Consider the following 23053-nt stretch of genomic DNA (forward strand, 5'->3'; position numbering starts at 1 on the left):
CTCTCCAGATCCATCCACAGGGACGAACCCCAGGTCACAACACAGGGACAGGTTCCAGACGTGCCTCCCCCAGAGACTCCGCATGGCTGGCCGCTCTTTGTCACCTCAGATGCGCACCAGTCACGTCTCTCTTCCTCCCTCACTCCCTCTCTTTCTTTCAAGATTCTATTTTTAAGGATTCTCTACCCGCAACGTGGGGCTCGAACCTGTAGCCCCGAGATCAAGAGCCTGCTCCAAGGACTGAGGCAGCCAGAACCCCTCGTCGTTCTTTCCATCCACATGCTCCTCCTACAAACCTAAGAGCGCCCAGGAGAATGCAACGTGAGGCACCTGCTCTCTACCCGCCTGCGACCCGATACCATCAGGACGCCTCTCCCCGCGCGGGCGGCTCCTCTCCGAGCCATGCGGGAGTGGTGGGGGCGGCCGAATGCAGCTTTGTTTTTTTTTTTTTTTAAAGATTTTTATTTATTTATCAGAGAGAGAGAGGGGGAGAGAGCGAGCACAGGCAGACAGAATGGCAGGCAGAGGCAGAGGGAGAAGCAGGCTCCCTGCTGAGCAAGGAACCCGATGTGGGACTCGATCCCAGGACGCTGGGATCATGACCTGAGCCGAAGGCAGCTGCTTAACCAACTGAGCCACCCAGGCGTCCCCGGATGCAGCTTTGTTATGTGGTGGCAGAGTTGGCGATGACTTTCACAACATTACTTTTTTATTGAGGATCTTAAGTGGGACAAATGAAGCAAAGGAATTGTGAGGCACTTCACAGCCCTAGAGATGTAAATCTTTATGCAATAAAGACGTGTAAGGAAATGAAACTCAGATTTAAAAAGCGAACCGTTCATATTAATGATCAATAGAGCGATCTCAGGTTTCCCGCCACAACTAACTGGCTTCTAAAACAAAACACATGGAAAATTGAGGCCTTACATGAATCTTAATGCAACAAATATGAACTAGATTTTTAGTTTTTTTTAACTTTCTGTAAAAATTCCACGATTGTACTAGCGTCGACTGTGTTCAGGACGGAATTCAGTCCTTACGTTACAGCTCCAGATACACATACAGGAAAGTACCTTGGTATTCGTTCCCTTCTGCTCCAAGCAGGTTCTCTGTATTTTACTGGAATTAACTTGCAAAGTAAATGTTTACCTATAAATGGGCATTAAAATTAAAAATTGGTTTATAAAACAGTATCAAAATAGAGACTCTGAAAGAACAGTGCTAGGACATGTCCCCCACACCGTAAGAGTGGTATAAAACATGAACATGACGCTTGATCGGATCCACAATAAAGTAAGAGAAGGTCTGCTCATGACTCTTGGTCGAAGGGTAGCACACGCCAGCGGAGTCCTGAAAGAGATAAAGCTACATTATAGATGACTTAGTCTGTGATGACATTTAAGTAACAGCCAACATATTTGACTATTCTATATTTTCTGTTAAAATGTCATGAAATATATATATCAAATCTTTGACAGTAATTTATTAAATAATTGCTATTTTAGGGGTGCCTGGGCAGCTCTGTCTGTTAAGCATCTGCCTTCTGTTTGGGTCATATGAGATCCCAAGGTCCTGGGATCAAGCCCCGCATCAGGCTCCCTGCTCAGTGGGGAGCCTGCTTCTCCCTCTCCCTGCTGCTCCCCATGCTTGTACTCTCTCTGTCAAATAAATAAAAAAAATCTTTAAAAAAAATTGGTATTTTGGGGTGCCTGGGTGGCTCAGTGGGTTAAAGCCTCTGCCTTCGGCTCAGGCCATGATCCCAGGGTCCTGGGATTGAGCCCCGCGTCAGGCTCTCTGCTCCGCAGAGAACCTACTTCCTCCTCTTTCTCTACCTGCCTCTCTGCCTACTTGTGATCTCTGTCTGTGAAATAAATAAATAAAATCTTTTTAAAAAATTGCTATTTTTAAATATCTGTTGACAGAACAGTTTACTGTACATACTTACTGTACCACACACACAATTCTTGACCTTAAGGATTTTATAGCCCAAAAGGAAATCTTATCTTTTGTAAGAGTGATTTTAAAGTGTCACTATTGCAAAAATTTCTATTTTGCAATGTTCTTCTATCTTTGCTTTCCTTCAGAATATGGTCCTTCCCTACTATGAGGGAAGCAATTACATTTCTCTTGTTTATCAACAAAAAGTGCCCTAGCCCAACACGGTAGCTGATACCCAATAGATGGTCAGTAATATTTGTTAAGTGATTGAATAAAGGAACGGAACTTAGAAACTGCTTCAAAGATGCAAATAATCTTTGTAGGGCCCTGGAGTTCAAGCACTGAGGGCCTGCTTACTTGCTTGCCGTCTGCACTGCGGCTTGGAGCCTCGAGAACGGAGTTCTACTGCATCCCACTCGCAGACACGGGTGGTGAATGCGGGAGGCAGTTATCAGCCGCAGACAACGGAAAGTGGGGGAGCAGTCCGGGTGACTCTCCGCAGAAAGCATACCTCATCAACCTTCACTTTTAACAAAGCACTAACGACCCTCATCTTCTCTCCCAGGGTAACCCTGAATGGGCTGTGCTCTTGGCAGCTGAAACAGCCCTTTGAATAACAAGCACTAAACCAATCGCCTGCGAGTTCCCCACACACACTTACATATGCCGTGACTTTAAAGACGGAAGAAGTAATTTGTATTTTCTTGGTCTGAGGATTCTTCCGAACACTGAAACAGGGGGAAAAGGGTACATTTTAAAAACAGCAAGCACTGGCACGAGACACTTAAAATACTGGTCTGCGTTAGTACTCGGGTGCTCTTATTCATACATAACAAACAGATAATGTCCACGGGGTTTGAAACAGACGGCGTCTGCGGCTTCATCCAAGGACGTGGCAAGGTCACCCAGCCGAATGGCAGCAAATGGACCTGGACGGTTGGAAGCGTTGCGCTCTGATGACGAAAGGTCTCCCAGGCCAGAGAGAGTTTCTAGAAAACGAGGAGCTGGTAGGAGCGGGATTGGAGTGTAGACAGCTGCATGGGGCAGGTGCACTCTGGCTCTAACCACCTCGGTGCACGTGGCAGTTCGGCCCCCGAGTGACCGTTGCACACTGGGCGGCACCAGCTCCTGGACATCACTGTTCTCCCATGTGGCGTTCCCGGGAGGATTCCCCAAGAACTGAGTGGGATGGAGACACTGTCAGATATGGATTATGCACCATCACGTGACAATCGTTTTCTCTCGGTCTCCCCATGAAAGACCGCCGGTGGCATGCGTGGTGGGGGCCACGCTGGGACACGGGGGATAAGCCACAGAGAGAGACTCAGACGCGTGATCTTTGTGACACTTCACAATCTGCCGAACGCCCTTCCGTGCTGGACTTCGTGGGAAGGTCACGCAGCTCGGGGGGCTGGGTTGGCTCTATTCTACCAAGTTTACAGACGACAGAACCAGAGAAGTTAAGCAAGGTATTTAAGGCATTAATTTCCGGAAGCACAGTCAGGTGACACGGCATGCGGTCTCTTCCCTGCACTCGCTGACACATGGCCTCACGTGGGTCACGTGCAGGTGACACTTAACAGAAGACATCTGTCTTTTTCACTTTAGAGGCCAAGTAAGGCTTCTCCTTCCCTACACATGAAGAGTAACGGGGGGGAGGGAGAGGTGAGGAGAAGGAAGGGGCGCGGTGTGGAGCGTGAGTGTGCATGTGAGTGTGTGTCAGCTTGTGCCCCTACTGGTGGCCAGACTCCACTCATTTCTGGGTTCAGAGTTCTTAGGCAGTTTTTATCTTGAAAACATTCCATTCCAATTTAAACCCAGGAATCACGGAATGGATTTCCTTGTGTCTCTAGGACATGGACTGAAGTCACTCTCTTTTTTAAATCAGGCTCCATGCCCAGCGCAGAGCCCGACATGGGGCTTCAACTCGTGACTGAGCCGGACACTTGAGTTGAGATGCAGAGTTCTACGCTCAAGAGACTGAGCCGTCCCAGCGCCCCAACGTCATTTTCTTTTATTTCTCAAATGCTTAACACAGACTGCTTAAAAACCGAAGATTACACTCCGGATTCTGTGCTTACACAGGGACGGCTGTAACCAGTACGTACAAAACACCGACAGTGCACACAGCTACGTAACACTTGAATCAAAATACAACACAGCTACGGTCATAACTGATTTTAAGTCTTGACCTGCAGGTGGTTATAGGGGCAGAGACATATAAAAATTCACTACACTGTAGGTACACTAGGGTTTGTCCACTTTACTGTATGTAAATCAGCCCAGTTTAAAACTATTACCCCAAAAGCCCCGAACAATCCCTTATAAAAGTTCATGCTTATCAAATAAACTTAGAAGAAAATTTAGTATTTAACAATCACTCAAACATACCAACACACACCATAACTGTGTTACTTACAAAAAAGAATCCACGATTTGAACGTTATTAGAAGTTGGTTCCTAACAGAAATAAACGGTATTATTCCATTTTATTACCTCTGATCCTGTATTACTCTTTCTTTAAAGTAGCACTAAAATAATTTCTTATTTTTTACAGCTCAAGTAGGGCATCACCTGCTGATATCGCCCTGCCAACTAGAAGAGGAAGGGGCGACACCCACCCGGGCTCCAGCACCGCCCCCACAGGCCCGCAGCAGCCCCTCCCCCGCTGTGGGCCTCAGCCCCTCCCCCGAGGCCAGCAAGCTTTCAAGGGTGCGAGAACATTATTTCCCTAGAGTTCTGTTTAAAAGTGTGTTTATACTAATGGTTTAGAAATAAAATAATGAGCGGTTTCTTAAAATCAGCGACGCTCATTTCCGAGGCGGGATCCCATGCTGACCGCACATGTTGTAGACCCGGCTCCGAGCCGCTCAGTTGGGGGAACAAGAGCTCCTCTGCGTCGTCACTGTGGGAAGCCACCGTCCAAGCCCCTCAGTTCAAACCCTGCAATGTCCCCTCTGGGGCAGATCCGCAGTTTAGAAAGCCTCTCCGAAAGCTCTGACTAGAGCATGTACTTAATACTGGAAGCCGAACAGGGAAAAGCAGCGCCAGTAACCACGCAAGTCCTTCTGCGTCGACCTTTCGGAAATGGAAGGAAACAACCGGTCATCCGCTCTCTAACGAAATGGTTCTTAGGTGCCACCCTACTATTTAGAAGAACCATAATCCTTGAAGAGAAGGCATTTCCCAGGACATTTAACAAGTGTTATTTTATAGGCCGTGTAATAACGGAGAAGGGAAAAACTATCTTGAGAATGTTTCGAGCCTCTGGGGTGAGCCAGAGACCGCTAGCGCCCAGCCCTGTGGTGCACCTGCGGCGCTACAGACGCGAGGCTGGACGGGCTTTTCCGGAGGGAACGGGTGGTGGCGTTTCTCTGCCGGGACAGGGGAGATGAGGTACAGCCACTACTGTGCCTACAGTCAGAAAGACAGCAGATAGTCTCTAAAAAATGTGAAAACCCCCAAAAGTCAAGGGAAGGAACAGGAGAAAATGAGTCTGTCTTTGGTACAAACAACCTGTTTGTACATGCGGCTCAGGATTCTGAAATTACCGGCAGCACCTGGAGTTGCCACGTCCCTCGGTACGACTGGTAGTGACCCATGTCCTTAACCAAATAACAAGGCACCTGACCCGAGTCAGCACAACGCAAGTGAGACAGGCCACAGGCGGTGTGAGGGGTAAGCCAGCTCGCAGAGCTTGGAAGGGGCTGTGACGGCCTAGTCCATCCAGCTGCCTGGCGTTGGCACTTCCACCATCTTCAGCCAATATTTATTCTAACCTAAACTTTCTACCAAAGTTTCTTTGAGAAGACAATTCCACATCTCCTCCTCATTCAGCAGCAAAACTCGTAAGCATGTTCAAACTCGGATCAAGAGAAATAGTTACAGGTTCTCTAGTAAGAGCAATGCTGTGAATGTGACTCGGGACACGATGCCCGGGAAGCCAGGGTGGGGATAGGTTGTCCTTCTCTGCACCAGCCTCGGGGGCTCCATCCCGTCCAGACTCCCCAGCTGCTCACGGCCCCCCTGACAGTCTCCCCTTTCGCACTTCTGGGGCATTTATTGCAGTATCAAGAGCTTCAAAGATCTGCCTACACAAAACTGAACACTTGATCTCATAACATTTTTACCTATAAAATATTTTAAACAATTCCTTTATGATATGTTAGTTTCTAATAATCTCCTTAAGGCCAAGGACGGTCTGATGCTCCTCGTGTCTCTCTGGAGCCTGGCTCCGTGCACAAAATTAACACCTGCCCATTGCCTGCTAAAATGATTCTGTGGACTCGATTCCTCTTCTCTCCATAAGATGCTCTGAGTTTCGACTCCTAATTTGACAAGTGCTGTCCCCCCCAGAGCCTTACGTGTTCTTAGCACCAAGGAGCGTAGGAGTGAGTCATGGGTGAGAATCCAAGGGAGGGGATGCTGGGGAAAATGTCACTTTCTCAAGGCCGTAGGTCTGCAGTTACTTCTATTTCAAACACCCCCAGCAGAATCCCCTCCACCACGGCGCAGGGCGGTGAGGAATTCCTCAGTTCGTGTGGCCAGTAAGAGCCGAGCTCGCTGCGGAGGCAGCAGGGTGCGTGCGGGAGTGTGTGCGTGGGCGTGTGTGCGCGGGCGTGTGAGCACGTGTGTAGCACGAGGCATGCTACAAGGCGGTGCCAGAAGCCAGCTTGGACGTCTTCATGAGCTGCAAATGACAAGGACAATATATTCTGGATGGAAGTATGTATGTTTTTCTGAATTCTGTTTCAAACAGCTTTTTTCGCCATCTTTATGTATGAATACAGTCACTTTTTCACAAAAATCAGAGACAAATTAAAGAAAAAAATTTTCTGCTTTTAAAATCGTATCAAAACCATGAAGCAAGACAACGAAATCATGCAGTTTGCCCCACAGTCATCAGGCACGCGGAGTACAAGTGAGAACCGGGGTGATTATAAGCAACAGTCAAGAGTCTGATGAGAAGCTAATTTTGCTGATTTCCTAGGAAAATACAATTTCGTAACTAAACCCGGGACACTTTGCGTTCACTGTTCCTATTGCTTTAGCCAGGGTCTGCATCACTGAAAACCCAACCCAATGAAAGTATAAGCAAATGATTTATAAAGTTTTTACCCCAGTCTGATCTTCAAAAAGAAAAAAGCTCCCCAGCAGGATACCTCAAACGGACTGGGATTTGGAATGACACTGTGGCCAGATGGGAATCCTCCCCCCTCCTGGGAACCACGGCAGCCCGGCCGCTGCTGAGGGAGCCCCGCACAGGCCCGGGGGCAGGCGCCATGCGGTGGCCGGTCTGCCGGGGATGCAGGGACAGGTGGGTGGGCGTGGGAGGGCCCCGAGGTGCCGCGCTCACACAATGAGGAGCTAATGGGACCCCAGCAGACGCAGGCGAGCCCGCCACCCACGATGTGCCCGCTGTGCTCTGGCCACGTTACCTCACAAGATCTTTGTAGAGGAGCTTGGTGGTCTGCAGATACGGGGGAAGCACGTCCTCATACTGGCAAAGGGCTCCGCCCAGGCAGAGATGTTTGAAAAGACAGAACAGAAACTCCTCTCTGTCGGGTTGGCTGAATATGCCATACTTCTCAGAGTCTTCCACGAGCAGCACCTACGGATGATGATAAAATTCATCTTCATGAAACATCATCTGAGGTTCTAAGTCTGGTTTTCAGAAGTCCCAATTTGCTCATTTACAGATAATCTTAGGCCTATTTTAAGCCGTGACCGGAACCACTGAAAGGAGTGACCCGTGAGACCGGCTCCCGCCCTCCCTCCGTCTCGCCGACGTCCTGAGGCTCAGTGGAAGGAGGAAAACGAGATCTGAGCGTTCTCCTCCCCCTGCAGCTTCGTACTCACTTCTGTCCCCAGTCCCTATGCTACTGCGCTGCTAGCGTGGACATGCCAGGAACTTCTGGGCAGTCAGGGAGCCTAAGCAAGCGGACAAGCCTCTCCGTCCCGTAAGCCAACAGCCTTCACTTCAATCTGGAGGCCACCCCAGTGGTGGCATCCTAATCCCCCCGGAGCGTGTGCCTGGCCTCCCGGCCCACTCACGCTTCTGCTTCCTGCAACCACCGTCTACACCCACTCCTGCTCTCTGGAGACCCTGCCAGCTCCTTCAGCAAACAGTGGGACTGGGTGAGATGGGGGTGAAGTCCTTGTACCGTGGGGTGTGACACAACTGACTCGTTTGTTGACCTCGCAGCTACAAACGAGGGATGAGTGCGCAACACACCATACGTTTCTTCGTTTCTTCCATCGAATCATCTACACCCGGGTCTCTGATGAATACGCATCACAAGGCCGCCAGGCAAGAGGCGTTTAAAAAAACAATCAAGACTGTGGTGCTGTCCATGCACAGGTGACTTACCATGAGTTTGCGGAAGCCCATCTCCACCGCGAGAAGACAGGTCCCCGCGTGGGCTCCCGGGGACCCCCACTCTCAGCTACCCAAACATCTGGCTTAACCCGAGTGACAGAGCTCTCAGGAATGACGAAGCCACACACTCCTTAGGGAGCGCTCTCCTCACTGAACCAACGGGGCCGCGCAATATGAAGATACAGGAGCGTGAGGACTCTGGGGACACAGGGGACAGCAGTGCCCGTGCTGGCTGCTCTCCCCCTCCCCATGTGCACAGCCGGCAGCTGTAGGGCCCTCAGAGGGTAGGCGGGCGGTGCTGAACGAGTCAGGCTGTGCCCCCCCAGCCCCCCCGCAGGGAAGCACGTGGTTGTCTGGCGAGGGGACACGGGCGCTGTGGCTGTCAGGCTCAGCCTAAGCTGGAAGCCTGCGTTTGGGTTCTTCAGCCAGGGCACAGCCGGGTCACACCCTCGCCCGTGGCCGCCGAGCAGCAAGGAACTGGGCAGCCGCAGAGAGAGGCGACGCGCAGGAGAGCAAAGTCTGGCGTGGCCTGCGGACGGGGCAGCTCCCGGAGAGGCCAAAAACAGATGCGTGGTGCAGGGAGAGGCTGTGGCCTCAAGGCTCCCCAGAGCCAGGGGGCAGGCGCCTGGACTCCGAGGGGCACGTGCTCTGGCAGAGCCCCAGGAGCAGACACCCGTGGGGCCCCAAGGAAGCAGAGCCAGACCAGACACGCGACCCCACCAAGAGGCAAGTCCCAGGCTGTGGTAGGAAGAGGAGAAACCAGCAGCAGAGGCTGGTTTATTAAACAAACAAACAAACAAACGAAAAAACCCTGGGGGCCTGAGGGGCTCAGTGTGTTAAGCCTCTGCCTTCAGCTCAGGTCATGATCTCGGGTTCCTGGGATCCAGCCCTGCATGGGGCTCTCTGCTCAGTGGGGAGCCTGCTCCCCGCCCCGCTGCCCCCCCCCCACCGCCTGCCTCTCTGCCTACTTCTGATCTCTGTCAAATAAACAAAATCTTAAAAAAAAAAAGAAACCCTAATTTTTAACCACTTTGTAGTCTTTCTTCAAATTAAAACAATGATGATAATAATACGTTTCATCTTAACATTTCACTTTAAAAAAGTGCATTTAAATGCTCTCTCAACTCATTATCTCAATAATTTCAGAAAGAAGATAGAATGGGCAGTTTGTTTTTTTTTTAAATTTAAGTACTCTCTATGCCCAACGTGGGGCTCAAACTCACGAGCTTGAGATCAAGAGTCACAGGCTCTTCTCACTGAGCCAGCCAGGCGCTCCAAATGGGCATTTTTTAAAAAGACTTATTCATTGAGGGGGGGAGGCAGAGGGAGAGTCTTGAGATTGCACTGAGCATGAGGCGTGACGTGGGACTCGATCTCACAGCCCTGGGACCACCACCTGAGTGGTACCAAGAGTCAGACTAACCCACTAGCCTAATCCACTGCACCGCCCAGAAGCCCTATCTCCCCTGCCTAGGCATTTTAATCACTGTGCGGTGCAGATAAGATCTTCCTGCTCTAGATACTGACTGATTTGCCTAATGTTACTACTATCTGATGAATAATAACTCAGGAATTAGGTAAGTAATCTAGGTCTTCTAATTCAAGTTCAGTACACCTCTCACTAAAACAGAAATGAGTTAGTCAAATGGCTTTTTGATCTCACCAGTGAGATCAAAGGATTTGTACTACAGGGATGTTTTTATACATTCACGTGATAGGTTAGGAGCCCCATATTGAGCAGGGGATCTCTTGACCTCAGCACCACTGACATGTCGGGTCTGAGAAGTCACCGTGGGGGCCGTCCTGCACCCTGTATGGTGTCCAGCAGCATCTCTGGCCTGTACACATAAAGGTCAGTAGTGTCTGGTTGAAACTGAAATATACAAATAATTAAGTCGATAGGAAAAGTCCCATGAATGACTTACTGATCATTATTGTTAAGAGATTATGTATTTCAGGCAGGCAAAAGTTTCTGACATTAAGCATTTCCTGAAATAAAATTCCATTACTGAAATTTTAAAAATCTATACTTACTTTTCGTAACTCATCAGAAACAGGAAAGGGATCACAAAAAGAATCCAAACATTTAACAATATGTCCATTGTCTCGTACAATATTTTCATTATACAACCGGTTAAAAAATGACATGGAAAGCTGTGTACAAGGAACATTTATAGCTTCAATTTTTTTCACTTCAGTTCCTGAAAAATATTATTTTATAGAGATATAAAAATTAGTTTAGTATTTGCAATTCTTCCCAAAATCAGTACCACCATGCAGAAATTCTAAGTAGCCAAATATGACATATATCCTGATATATTTAAAAGTTTAGGATTTTATTAAGTTCTAATTTTGCAGTTTGTTCATTTTGATTAATCATTAAAAGTCTGTAACAAAATTTCAATATTTCAGGTCTACATGTGGATATGTAAATTAGAAAACACTTGAACATGAGATACATGTTTTGAGTAGGTGTTCTTACATCACTTTTAACCCATATGTCAGAAGTGCCTATAAAAGCATAGGAACCACTTTGTGAAATGATTTTGCATTTGTATTAAGTTCAATGCCTTATAATTCACATTACAAAAACTTTAATTAATTTAAGTAATGGGTGTTTCTAAAGTCCTGAGGAGGTCTGGAAATTTTTTCTCTTCATTTAAAAATTTCTCCCTTGTGATCTCATTTCCAGCGTTTATTATGAAAAGTAGCTTTTCCCCATCAAGGTAAGCTTCAGACCAGGTCCTGATGGAGTCGCTGCAAGGCTGGAACTAGAGGAATCTGCAACCACAGTGTTGTGACTATTTTCCTCCTGTAGCTGTAGTTCTCCCCACTCCACACCTTCCCCACCCCAAGCCGATTTCCTGAATGTGTCCTTTAGGAACGAATTTTCCATTACTAGAGGTTCTTCTATATTACAGAAAGACACAGAGATTAAAATTAATATTTTTATTATCGTCTCAGTGAATCAATTTTTTTTTTGAAGATTTTATTTATTTATTTGACAGACAGAGATCGCGGGCAGAGAGGCAGGAAGGGAAGCCAGCCCCCTGCTGAGCAGAGAGCCTGATGTGGGGCTCCATCCCAGGACCTTGGGATCTTGACCCGAGCTGAAGGCAGAGGCTTTAACCCACTGAGCCACCCAGGCGCCCCAATTTTTCTGTCCTTCATGTGCGAGTGCACACTCCCTCAGCTGTAAAGGGGTGGTGGTGTTCTTTGCAGGTGCTCCCTAGAACAGCATACCCTGGTAGGGGAGCCCTCCGTCCTTCCTTTCCCTGACTCACGCGCTTCATCTCCGACGCAAGCAGGAGCCTGAGCTTGAGAAGAGTAGGGCTGCCGCGTAACCCACGTCCTCCTCGGCTGCCCCCAGGAGTCCGGCCAAGACCTGCTGCCTCGCTCCGGTCCTGAGCCGGGCTTACAGGAGGCACGATGGGAGTCTGGAGACAGGAACTGTGTCTGAGCAGGAGCGCGTGGATCCAGTCTTCAGAGACGGGCTGGTGGCCAGCGGAGGAGAGGCTGACACTGGGCAACAGGCCATGTTCATAAACATGCCCTAGCTCTGATGGGGCAAGTGGCAGGAGGGCTTGGACAGCAAGAAATGTCATTAAATTCAAACCACTTGATCAGAAGCATAGAAACAGCATTTGCTATGGACTGAATTATATCCCTCCAAAAACATATTGTAGTCCTAACCCCCGAGCGCAACAGTATTTTGAGATGGGGGCTTTGGGTGGGGTCCGAGCTTCATCAACTGAATTTTGAAGGGATACAATTCAGTCCACAGCATTCTGCCTCTCCGCCCCCCCCGCCACTCATGTGTTTCTCACATGCAAAACACACTTATCCTAACAGCCCCCAAACTCTCACCTCATCCTAGCACCAAGCCTAAACTCCAAAGTCCAAAGTCTCCCCTACAGATCCCTTCAGTCAGATATGGGCGAGACTGGACGGTCGGTCATCCCAGAGCAAAATTCCTCTGCAGCTAGGAACCTGCGAAACCAGACAAGTTACATGCTTCCAAAATATGATGGGGAGACAAGGAACAGACACGTCCATTCCATAGAAGAGAAGCAGAAAAAAAGGGGGTGATGGTCCCAAGCAAGCCTGAAACCTGGCAAGGGAAATTTCCTGACGTTTTTAAGCCCCAAGAATACTCCCCTTTGGTTCAATGCTCTGCCCTCCCAACTGCTGGGGACAGTGGCTCAGCCTCTGAGGTGTCCCCCTCCGCGTGTTCCTGACACTGGGGCTGGCCCTGAGGACCTAAGCTGTCTTTCAGTGCTCCTGTGCTCCTGAAGAACAGCCGTGTCTGCAGCCAAGTGGCTCCCTGGTCTGGTCCTGTAGGATCTATGGTCTGTCCCGTCCCTCACACTGGCAGCGTCTTTGCGGGCACCACCCCAGCCCGATCCCAGGCTTCTGCTGGAGTGGCTGGGTGAGCCCCAGTTACGTGCACTCTCTCCGCGTCACACAGTCATCCAGGTGCCTCTTTCCAGACGAAACCCTCTCTCTCGCTCTCTTTTTTAACACTATGAAAAGGCTGAGGATATTCCAAATCTTCAAGCTCTGGTTACTCCTTAACAACTCCTTCTTCAACCCATCTTTTTCCTTTCTTGCTTTATTATAAACATCCAGGAAGAACCAGGCAGCTCCCACACCACCTGGTTTAGAGATCTCAGCTAAACACACAATTTTATCACTTCCAAGTTCTACCTTCTGCAAAACACTACATCATCATCCAGCCAAGGTCTCTGCCGTTCCATGGGCTGTCTTTCCCCTGTTTCTGATGCGAGGTCCTCATTCCTGCTCGATACCTCACTGGGATCAAGCTTCCCGTCATAGATCTGGGCTGGGAGGCATTCGAAGCAGCCCAACCAATCACCACTGCACACTTTTCAAATAATCATCTTCCAAAGGCCTCATCTCCAAATACTGTAACACTGGGGGTTAGAGCTTAACACAAGAATTTGGAGGGGACGTAATTCAGTCCATAGCACATGCTATTGTCACGCAGGAATACAGTAGACTTCCGTCTGCAGCGTTTGCAAGATACGTACTGCACTGCTAGGATCACACACGAAGTGAAGAACGTATTTCCCCCTTGACACCAGCATTAACATACACACGGGGTTTCCTACTTAGTTTTTGCTTTTCGGACAGTGCTTGTCTCGAACCCGAAATGGCAGAGTCAGGAGAGCGCAGAGGTCAGGGTCTGGAAGTCTGGGACCTGGATCTGACTCTCAGCTCTGCTGAGCCCAGCCAGCTTTAAGACGGTGCCAATGACTGAGCTCCCGAATCTGACCCTTTGTTTGTGAAACAGGGATTTATAATAACAATAAGGCCTCTCGGGCTTGTTTTGGGAATTAAAGGAGGGAAGGACTGCAATGCCCTTCACTGAGCACAGAGGACGCATCCACTGTGCGTCAGCCAGCAAAGGGCTCAGTGTGTCCATGAGCAGAGGGCCAGGGCCGTGGCCGCTGGTGGAGGGGACGCAGCGGCCTCAGCAGCGGCAGGCCAGGCACCAGAGCCGGCAGGGACACTCTCCAAAGCGGTTTGCCCGCTAGAAGAATGTCTGCTGTCTCATGTTGAAAAGGTGTTTATTTTGCTTCTAAAGGCCCGCAGAGGAAAAAGAGGGAAGACAGTCAATAATTCAGACAAAGAGAAGCTGGCAGAAGGTCCAGAAGATCCCTTGCAAACGCCTGAAGACTTCTGCCTCGGACTCGGAACGCTGCGTCCCCGGCCACTTGCCGGAGGCCCTCTAATTGGTTCTGCCGTGCGCATGTGGAATTTCAGAAGCGCTCTGTCGCAGGGCCTTTGCTAAACCCCAGGACCAAAGTCGGTACTGTCTCACTGCTCTGTGAAGGGTCTACCAACACAGGGGAAGGTTGACTTTTTTCTAAACGAAGCTTATTTTATAAAGGAATTGACTGAAGTTACGCCAAACACGTTTTATAAGCACGGTGACATGTGCCTCTGATGATTTCCTTCTGAAGATTCTGAACTGGTGGGTACATCTGCTCGGATAGTTTAACTGTGTAATACTCTTAAGATCACACTGTACCAGCTTTTTCCTTTATAAATTTTGCAGTGGTCTTTAGCCAAAAGCAGTAAAATGTGACCCACGAATTCTAACATCATGAACTATTGGTCATCTTGGCCTTGACTAATACTGTAAGTAATTTTTGTGTAATACTAGAATTCCATGAACACGCAATATATGAATTTACCAAAACAACCCATCTCATTTAAAATCCACTTACATTTTTCTTGAGCACAGAGCGACATTACTAACCAGACTTTCCTCCTAAAAGGAGAACAATTTGTTCTATTGTTAAAATACCTCAATCTAAAATTGGAAATATACTGTTCATGTTTTTGTTTTTAGAACAGCCTTTTCTATTAACTCTGGTGAATTCCTTGGCCCGAGAGCTATTTAAGAGATTTGAATGTCACTAAGTGTTTGGGTAATCCGACGATGACGATGACGCAGGGCTCGATCCCTGGACCCGGAGATTGTGACCTGAGCCCAAATCTCGAGTTGGACGTTCAACCGACTCAGCCACGCAGGCACCCCTGGGTGATTTTCTTTAAAGATCTCTAGCTACGTTTCAAGGTACTATGAAATTCTTACGTATATAAAGGTCTCTTTGTGAGAATGTAAGACTCTCTTCTGTGGCTTTATGTGTTACTTTAGGAATGCTTCGTGGCAGCTGCTTCCTGGTCCCCAAAGACAGGGAGGCCCCTCCCATCAGTAGAGTCTCCCGCGACGCCCTTGTCCTCTTGCTGGTGAGCTACAGCACCGGTCTGTCCAGGTTGGCCAGTTTCCGGAGTTCCCCTTACTGTCCCCTGCATCTCTCAGAGTCCACAGAAGGCGCAAGAACTACTTCCCCAGCGAATGCAAGAGAGAATGAGACTTGTGTGTCGGGCCAGGACAGGAGCAAGGGCTCCCTGGAGACCCTGATGTGAGCAAACCAGCCGGTCATTACTTGCAGTGTGGATGCAGATAATGAAATGCAAAACTGAGCAAATGCAAAAATGAGCAAAACTGTGTCACGATAATAAGTCATCTGAAAAGATGACGGTAACTTTTATTTACCTAATGTGATCCACTGTCCAGAAGAATCTGAAAGTAACTTCAAATTGGGTATAACATCTGGGTCTTTGAAGAAAGCCTGAAAGACAAATTTGAGGGAAGCCAGTTAGAGAATTTATTATAAACAGTAGCAAGAATTAACTTCTAAAATAACTATAATAAAATCTCATTTAAGTCAAATTGGGGAGGACAATTTTAAATGGGTAAAATGTCTAATAAATCTTTTATAAAGAAATGAAGTTTTGTTAACTTCAGGTTGTTATCTTCAAGTATGAACACCACTGTATGTCCAACTACGGGTATCTTTGGGACTTAATAAATAGAAACTAACGATTTCCAGTGAAAAGCAGGAGGTTATATATATTTCTTCAATCTTCAATTTTGTTTTCCCAGGTAATTTAGGAATTACCACCCCCCCCCCCCCACTACAGCTAAATCTAAAAGTCATCAGCAACTGAATCCTACCCAAGGGACACACAGAAGCTTTGACCTTCTAACCTCATCAGACCATCCCGGCTTCTGACTCCTGGTCACAGTGAGCCTCTCTACTTTCCTCGAATGGGATGTCCCTTCCTTTCTCACAGACTTTAAACTTGCTAATTTCTCCCCTTTAAGAAAGAGTCTTTTTAGTGTCATGCTGGAACCAAGGCAGGACACCTGAGTGCTCAACTTTTAGGAGTCTTGTTTGCTGGTTTTTAAACCATTGACCTTGTAGGTCTAGTCACAAATTTCAATATTAATGTAATGCAGATTTAAATGGGTGAGTATTTTGATTTAATGCAGCAGGAAGACACTACAGAGATTTAAGCAAGGACAGCTTGATTCGTCCTGTTTTTCACAGCTCATTCTAGCAGCAGCGTGGAGAATGACCCGAAGGGCTACGAGGACAATAGTGCAGAGGGAAGGTACTGCTGAGACCCACGAAGGTCTGATGCTCCGTGAGTCAAGAGGACAGAAGGGGATAGGGAGGTGGAGAAGGGAGTGGACTCAGTGACTGTACAGGAGGGCGGGCAAAGAAAGAGAGGAGGAGGAACCACAGATGACCTGGCAATTTTTTCATGAATGTCCTTTCCAGGCAGAATGAATGTTAGTTAACGAGAAAGGGAACAGTGAAGAGGACCAAGTGTGCGGCGTGAAGATGAATGCCATCAGTGTGAACGCCGACATCGCACAAGGCAGAAATTCCTCTTTCAACGGCGTGGGCATTGCAGCGGTGGAGGGATAAAGGTAAACACTTCACAGGTATCATATATGGCTGCTTACAAAATAATAACTTTTCCCAAAACTACTTCTCAGCAAAAAAAAGCAAAATGTCTTATAACTTTATAAAACCTTACAAGCTAAAGAGCATTTGTGCAATTAACTTAATTTGTGTAATATACATTTTGAAAAGAAACATAACCTGGAATTAAGAATTAATACTGGTTTTGAATGTTTTTTAGACGTCTTCTGGAAAAATCAGTAAAAGGGAAATTTAATTCAGATTTAGTAATTATTCCTAGGGGGAAGAATATCAACTCCATCTTTTTAGTATCAACTTAAAACTGAATTTTACAGGCCATTGTAATGGAAGCAGTCTAAGGGAGCTGTAGTGAAATGACCCAAAGCAAGGCAGGTGAGTCTTTCTAAAGGCCCCTCAAATAAAGCAACATGATAGCTGTTATGTTGTTGGGGCTAATTATGCACTTAAAGAATAAAACAAAAAACACCAAAAAGCCCTGCCCTAATATATGTAAATGACATCTTGGGTTTGTTACAGAATTTCCAGGGAGGCATTAGATGGGACTACCTCAACTTTAGGGAAGCTGCTGTGCTCTGGAAATACAGTAGATGATGCCCAAACAAGTCACACTGGTAATAAAGACACTGACGGCCAAGTGCATGTAGAGATTAGAACAAACTTGTTTCGTAAGATGTGACAGTGGGAAAAGGATTTCTAAATTAATATATTCTTTCATATAACATAGATTTTTCAGTGTACATCTATCATATGCCACCCGTACAAGATGGAAGTAGAATCTTGACTCTGTTATCTGTCCCGCAGATTGCTGGCTGCTCATTCTCCAATTCTCAGTATCCATTCTGTTTGTCCTTAAGGAATCCAGTTTTATTTGGGACAGCACTGCACTCAGCTCGAAGCCTGCCCTCCTAGCCCCTGTGGCACAAGGCCATTAAGTGTGAGCAGACCTTGAGAAAGCTGTCTAACTCGCTTCCCTGCTTTATGTGGAAGAGTCCCCTCCCCACCCTTCGTCCCACGGGGAGAACACCACACCGTATACCGAGCCTGGACCTCGCTCTCGAGACTCAAAGCAGGATCTTGGATCCAACAATCCAGGGTATTGCCGCTTCCGTGCATTTCAAGATAAGAATGCCTGAAACTGAACTCAGTTTGTTTCTTCTTTTGCGTTTTCTGCGGCTTTAATGAAACGTGTTCATCCTCTGCAACCGTCCCTCCCCCACCTTATCCTCAATATCCTGAGTCCTTGAATACTGTCTTCCTCCCAAGCCTCTCTCCAGGCCATCCGCGTGCTGCTGTCATGCTCTACTTCATGTAAGTAAGCGGGAGAAGTTGCCAGGCTGGCCTCATGCTGCCAGACTCCGTCCTAACAAGCTACCCTCCACAGCTCTGCCTAGGTGACGGCAGGATGGAGTGTGACCGGCTTCCGGAAAACCTCGCGGCAACCCCGTGCCACACCCCTCCGCGCCGCATAGGTCATCTAGCATGCCCTCCTGCCCATCTCCTGTTATCCCCCACATCGTCCACCTAACAAACTCCTACCTGTCTTTCAGGGCCCAACTCGAGGAGATTGTCTTTTGTAAACCCTCCTCTGAGTGCCTCCGTGGAAACCAAACCAAACCAAAACCAAGACGGCCTTCTCTTTTGTGCCACCAGAGAGTCCGCATCCTGGCCTGGGCCACGGGCCACCTGCCTTCTCGCTGCCAGCGCCAGCCCGGACCGCTTCCCTCTCTTGCATGGGGTCTTTTTCCTCCGTAGAGCTCCAGAGACCAAGGAAATGCAAGTGGAGGGAATGATTCCTTCCTTCCAGCTCTTTACTCTCTCACAAATGAACTTTGGGAACCTAAATTTGTTTTTTTAAAGATTTTATTCATTTATTTGACAGAGATCTCAAGTAGGCAGAGAGGCAGGCAGAGGGGGAGGGGGAAGCAGGCTCCCTGCTGAGCAGAGAGCCCGATGCAGGCCTCCATCCCAGGACCCTGAGATCATGACCTGAGCCGAAGGCAGAGGCTTAACCCACTGAGCCACCCAGGTGCCCTAATAAATTTGTTTTTAAAATTGAAAGGGAACACTTTAAATCTGGAACTCTAGGTTTAAGCGATACCCTTTTTTCAGTTACGAGCGTCTGTAGTAGAAATGACGCGGAAGCTTGTGTCGCGAGGCCCCTGGGTCTTACCACTTGCCGGGCATTCCTGCACCGATTATTCAACCTCCGTTTTGAGCCTCCGTTTTCTAAGCTGAAAAATGGGGGTCAAAACCCCAAATTTACTAGACTGTTGTAAAGAGTAGTGACAAAAGTCTAAGAAGCGCTGAAACTCAACCTGGCACCCACGAGTCACTACTGCTAGTGAAACACTTTGTGGGGCAGCTGGGGGGCTCTATCGGTTAGATGTCTGCCTTCGGCTCAGGTCACGATCCTGTGGTCCTGCGATATGGTCCTGGGATGGAGTCCAGTGCTGTGGGCTCCCTGTTCAGCGGGGAGTCTGCCTCGGTTTCTCCTTCTGCCCCTCCCCTCTGCTGTGCTTATGCACTCACCCTCTCTCTCAAATAAAAGCTTAAAAAAAAAAAAGTAAAAACACTTTGTAAGGTAGTAAACAAATATTATTACTTATTATGAGCCAAGCATTTTGCTGAATATATTACTTCCTTTAATCTTTTTTTTTTTTTTTTCAGATTTGATTTTTTAAGTCCTTTCTACGCCCAGCATGGGGCTTGAACTCACAACCCTGATATCAAGCACGTCCTACCGCCTGACCCAGCCAGGTGCCCCAATCTCCTTTAATCTTCTTTATAAGCCATCAGATACTCAGCATTATTTTCATACTCAAAAGTATTTATGTGCCAAGCACTGGGATCATTTTTCAGAACAGCAAACGGAAGATCAGGAGGTGAAGGGACGTGCCTGGTGTCACAGAGCTAGGCTGTGGCAGTGGTGGGATCTGAACAGCCAGCCAGAGGCCAAATCAGGGGAGGATCTGGGTTTCCTCTGGCCCTAAGCTTTTTATACAGCTTTAGGAATTCTCAGAAAACAAAGGTGTCTATCTTAGAAAATGTTCAGAAACACAGGACTACGGGACATACTGCTAGATCCCTCTGAGTTCCTTGGAAAGGCCTTCCTGGCCAGCAAGGAGGCCCGAGGGTTCACGAGCTTCAGGGCGGATTCCGTCCTGGGCCACACAGTCTGAGCCACTATGCTCCCCCACCGCCAATTCAGTGATGTGAGTAAAAATAATGTTTCTCTAGGTACATTTCTTTGAACTGAAATATGGGGATATTTATAAATAAATGTGAAGATTTTGAAATTTAGAAAAAAATAGCCTGGTATTATGAAAATCTGTTGTACTTTACGGATAAATTTTGAATCTGTTGAAGAATTCTGTGTCTGTTGAACAACTCTAATTTATTTTATGCCTTCCTCCATGAAGTTTTTCCTGATGCCAATGCCCCTCCATTAGGTGATGCTTCTGTGTGGAAGGCACCTTGTATCCTCCACTGTAGCAAGTATTTTACTGTGTTGCAGAGAATTTTTCACATTTCCAGCTTCAGTGCCTTGCAAGTTGGGACCAGGTCTCTGTCTTCTCAACATCCTCCGGCAGGGAACTAGTTAAGCATTCGACAAACGTTTATTGAATAGATGATTCATAGGGAAATTTCTGTAGCACTTGAACTCAGTGAATTACAGTCCTGATTTTAAAAATCTCTTATCAATTTGAAAGCCAGTGCTGGTATGAATGAAAAACCTAACGATGATAACCTGAGAAATGTCACGTGGTCACAACAAAATTATGTTATCTTACTGTTAAAATAGTATCTTCAGGAAAGGGAAAGACGTTTGACCACCTTACCTTGTATCAAGGGTTGAGAAGCACCCGTCCCCAACCCCCATCTCTGCCCTTGCTGGAGCCTCAGAACAAGAATGTACTTTTTTTTTTTTTTAATTCATTTATTTGACAGACATAGCACAAGTAGGCAGAAAGGCAGGCAGAGAGAGAGTGCGCGCCGAGCAGGGAGCCCGATGTGGGCCTCGATCCCAGGACCCTGAGATCATGACCTGAGCCAAAGGTAGAGGCTTAACCCACTGAGCCACCCAGGCATCCACGAGGCTGCCCTTATTTGGAAAGAGATTACACTGGGCAGGGTGGTCCTTCCGCCCCGTGACCAATCCTGCGCAAAGAGCAGAGGGGCCCGGACACCTGGAGGGACCCCAGGGAGCAGCAGCCCCTGCCGCGGGTGGGAGGAGGACCGCCCCCACGGACACCTGGATCCCGCACCTGCCGGACAAGCACCCCGGCTTGCTCTGCGGCCCTCACCCGGCCAAGGTGGACGGCAGGCGCCCCCCCTCCTCCCCACGCGCACGCGCGAGGGAGACTACCTGCTGTCGGTGTCCGGCTGTGCGCGCACCCGCAGCCTCCCCACCGCGCACCGCAGCCCCCGCAGCCCCCAGTGCAGCGCGGACGGAGCACCCTGTCCCGTGTGCCTGCGGGTCTAACGACGGCCCCCAAACTCCTGCGGTCGGGCAGCTCCCCTTTCCCACGCGGTCGCCTCTGCCGGCCTGCCTGGGGGGCGGGGAGTACCCCCGCGGTGAGCTCCCCCGTGTCCAGCCGGGGTCCGGCCGCCCAGGGCCCCCTACCCTCACACCAACCATGACGAAGTCATCCTTGCGGTACGCCTGGAACGTCTGGTCGAAGCCGAACGCCTGCGCCGCCACTCTGCCCAGCATGGACCTGCGGGGGAGGGGGCGGTCAGCGCGGCACGGGCGGTGGGAGGGGCCAGATCGGGGCGTGGTCATAGGGGGCCGGGGACTACCAACGTGGGGCGGGGTCGGCCTGGGGGAGGGGCCAGCAAGGGCTTGGGGCAGGTCAGCGTGGGCGCGGAGCTGGAGGAGGCGGGAGGATGCGGGGGGCCAGCACGCGGCCGGGCCGGAGCCTGAGCTCAGGGATGGGGGTGGGAGGGGGTGGGGTGGGAGGGGTCAGCGCGGAGCGAGAGGGGCGGGATCCGCGTGTGGCGGTGCGAAGGGAAAGGCCGGAGCGGGAAGGGGCGGGATCAGCCTGGGGGGGTGGCCAGCGCGGACGCGGGCGCGGGGCGGGAGGGGGCGGGAGGGGGCGGGAACAGGCCGGGGCCAGCGCGCGGCCGGACCCCGAGCGGGAGCGGAGGGATGGAGGTGGAGGGGTGTCGGGGTGCAGGAGGGGTCAGAGCGGGGAGAGGAGACAGGTCAGCGCAGGCCGTGGGCGAGGCGCGCTCCCGGCACGACCCCCTGCCCCCCATCCCCGCAGAGACGGCGCTGCGCGCGGTTCGGACCCCGCCGCCGGGCACAGGGCTCGCCCAGCCCTGCCCTCGGCCTCTCACCACTGGCGGAGCCGGCTGGTGGTCTCCGGGGTGCTCAGACACTGGAAGGTTTTCTGAGGCAGGAATCTGAAGTAGTAGCCGCCCAAGTCCCCCGGCTCCCCGGCCGCCATCGCCCCCCTCGCTAGCGGAAGTGGGGCCCGTTTCCAAGGAGACGCGGAGGCCAGGCGTCCCTCGTGCGGCAGGGGGCGGGGCCACGCGGATCCTCTGGGCTGGGATGTCGAGCTCGCGGCTGGGAGTGCGTGGGGGAGGGACGGGGTGGAGGAGTGGGGGAGTGGGGGCGGGGTCACGGGACTCTTCCGGCGCAGGAGGCCAGGTTCATGGTGGGGGCGGGGCCGCACGGAGGAGGCCGGGAACGTGGTGCGGGCGGGGGGCGGGGGGCGGGGGGCGGGGAGGGAGATGGAGGTGGGGCCAGGCTGAGGAGCCGAGCCTCACGGCTGGCGCGACGCCGGGGGGGGGGGGGCACGCGGAAGAGGTACTGCTGACGGCAGGGGCGGGGCTACGCGGCGGAGGCCGGGCTCGCCGGGGGGGCGGGGCCAGGCGGAGAAGGGTTCACCCCCGCTCCCGGTTTCTCGGGGCATCCTGCACCCCCGCGCTCAGGCTCTTGCTGCTGCTCGGGGCGCAGCGGCCCTGGGAGAGAGAGGGGTGCAGGTGCCTTCTTGCTGAAATGGACTCGTAGTCGGAATTACTCAGCATAGGTTGATCTCCTAACCCGAAGCCTGCGATCCCAGTTTTCTGGTTCAGCGGCATGACTCAGACATTTCTGAAGACATTATTTTAAGTTAATTAGGTTTACTTTGGAAGACTAAGCCTGTATGACTAGTTGGAAAACTATTCTCTTTTACCATTTGGCTTTTGTTCTTTTCGAGTTACATCTGAAGGCTAGAAGACTTTTCCATATACACTCCCGTAGGGAGTGCTGGTTGAGAAAAGTACACGCTTATTTATGTTTATTTTTTAAAAAGCATTTTATTTTTAAGTAATCGTTACAGCCAGCCTACAGCTTGAACTCAGAACCGTGAGACTTTACCAGGGGAGCCACAGGCGCCTGGAACACATAACTAGTAGT

At 49.8% G+C, this 23053-nt stretch overlaps 1 protein-coding gene across 1 annotated transcript; it reads right to left on the reverse strand.

The window, feature by feature from the left end:
* Positions 1-601: 601 nt before the first annotated feature.
* CFAP300 (cilia and flagella associated protein 300) lies at positions 602-22159 on the reverse strand. The gene is given in 10 exon segments (XM_044257787.1): positions 602-1350; positions 2600-2666; positions 7377-7549; positions 10352-10518; positions 11057-11098; positions 11602-11679; positions 11682-11900; positions 15408-15483; positions 21284-21365; positions 21988-22159. Coding segments are annotated over 10 exon segments (1143 nt in total). The 5' UTR covers positions 22098-22159; the 3' UTR covers positions 602-1221.
* Positions 22160-23053: the final 894 nt, after the last annotated feature.

This window comes from Neovison vison, chromosome 7 (assembly GCF_020171115.1).
Source record: "Neovison vison isolate M4711 chromosome 7, ASM_NN_V1, whole genome shotgun sequence".
NCBI lineage: Eukaryota > Metazoa > Chordata > Mammalia > Carnivora > Mustelidae > Neogale > Neogale vison.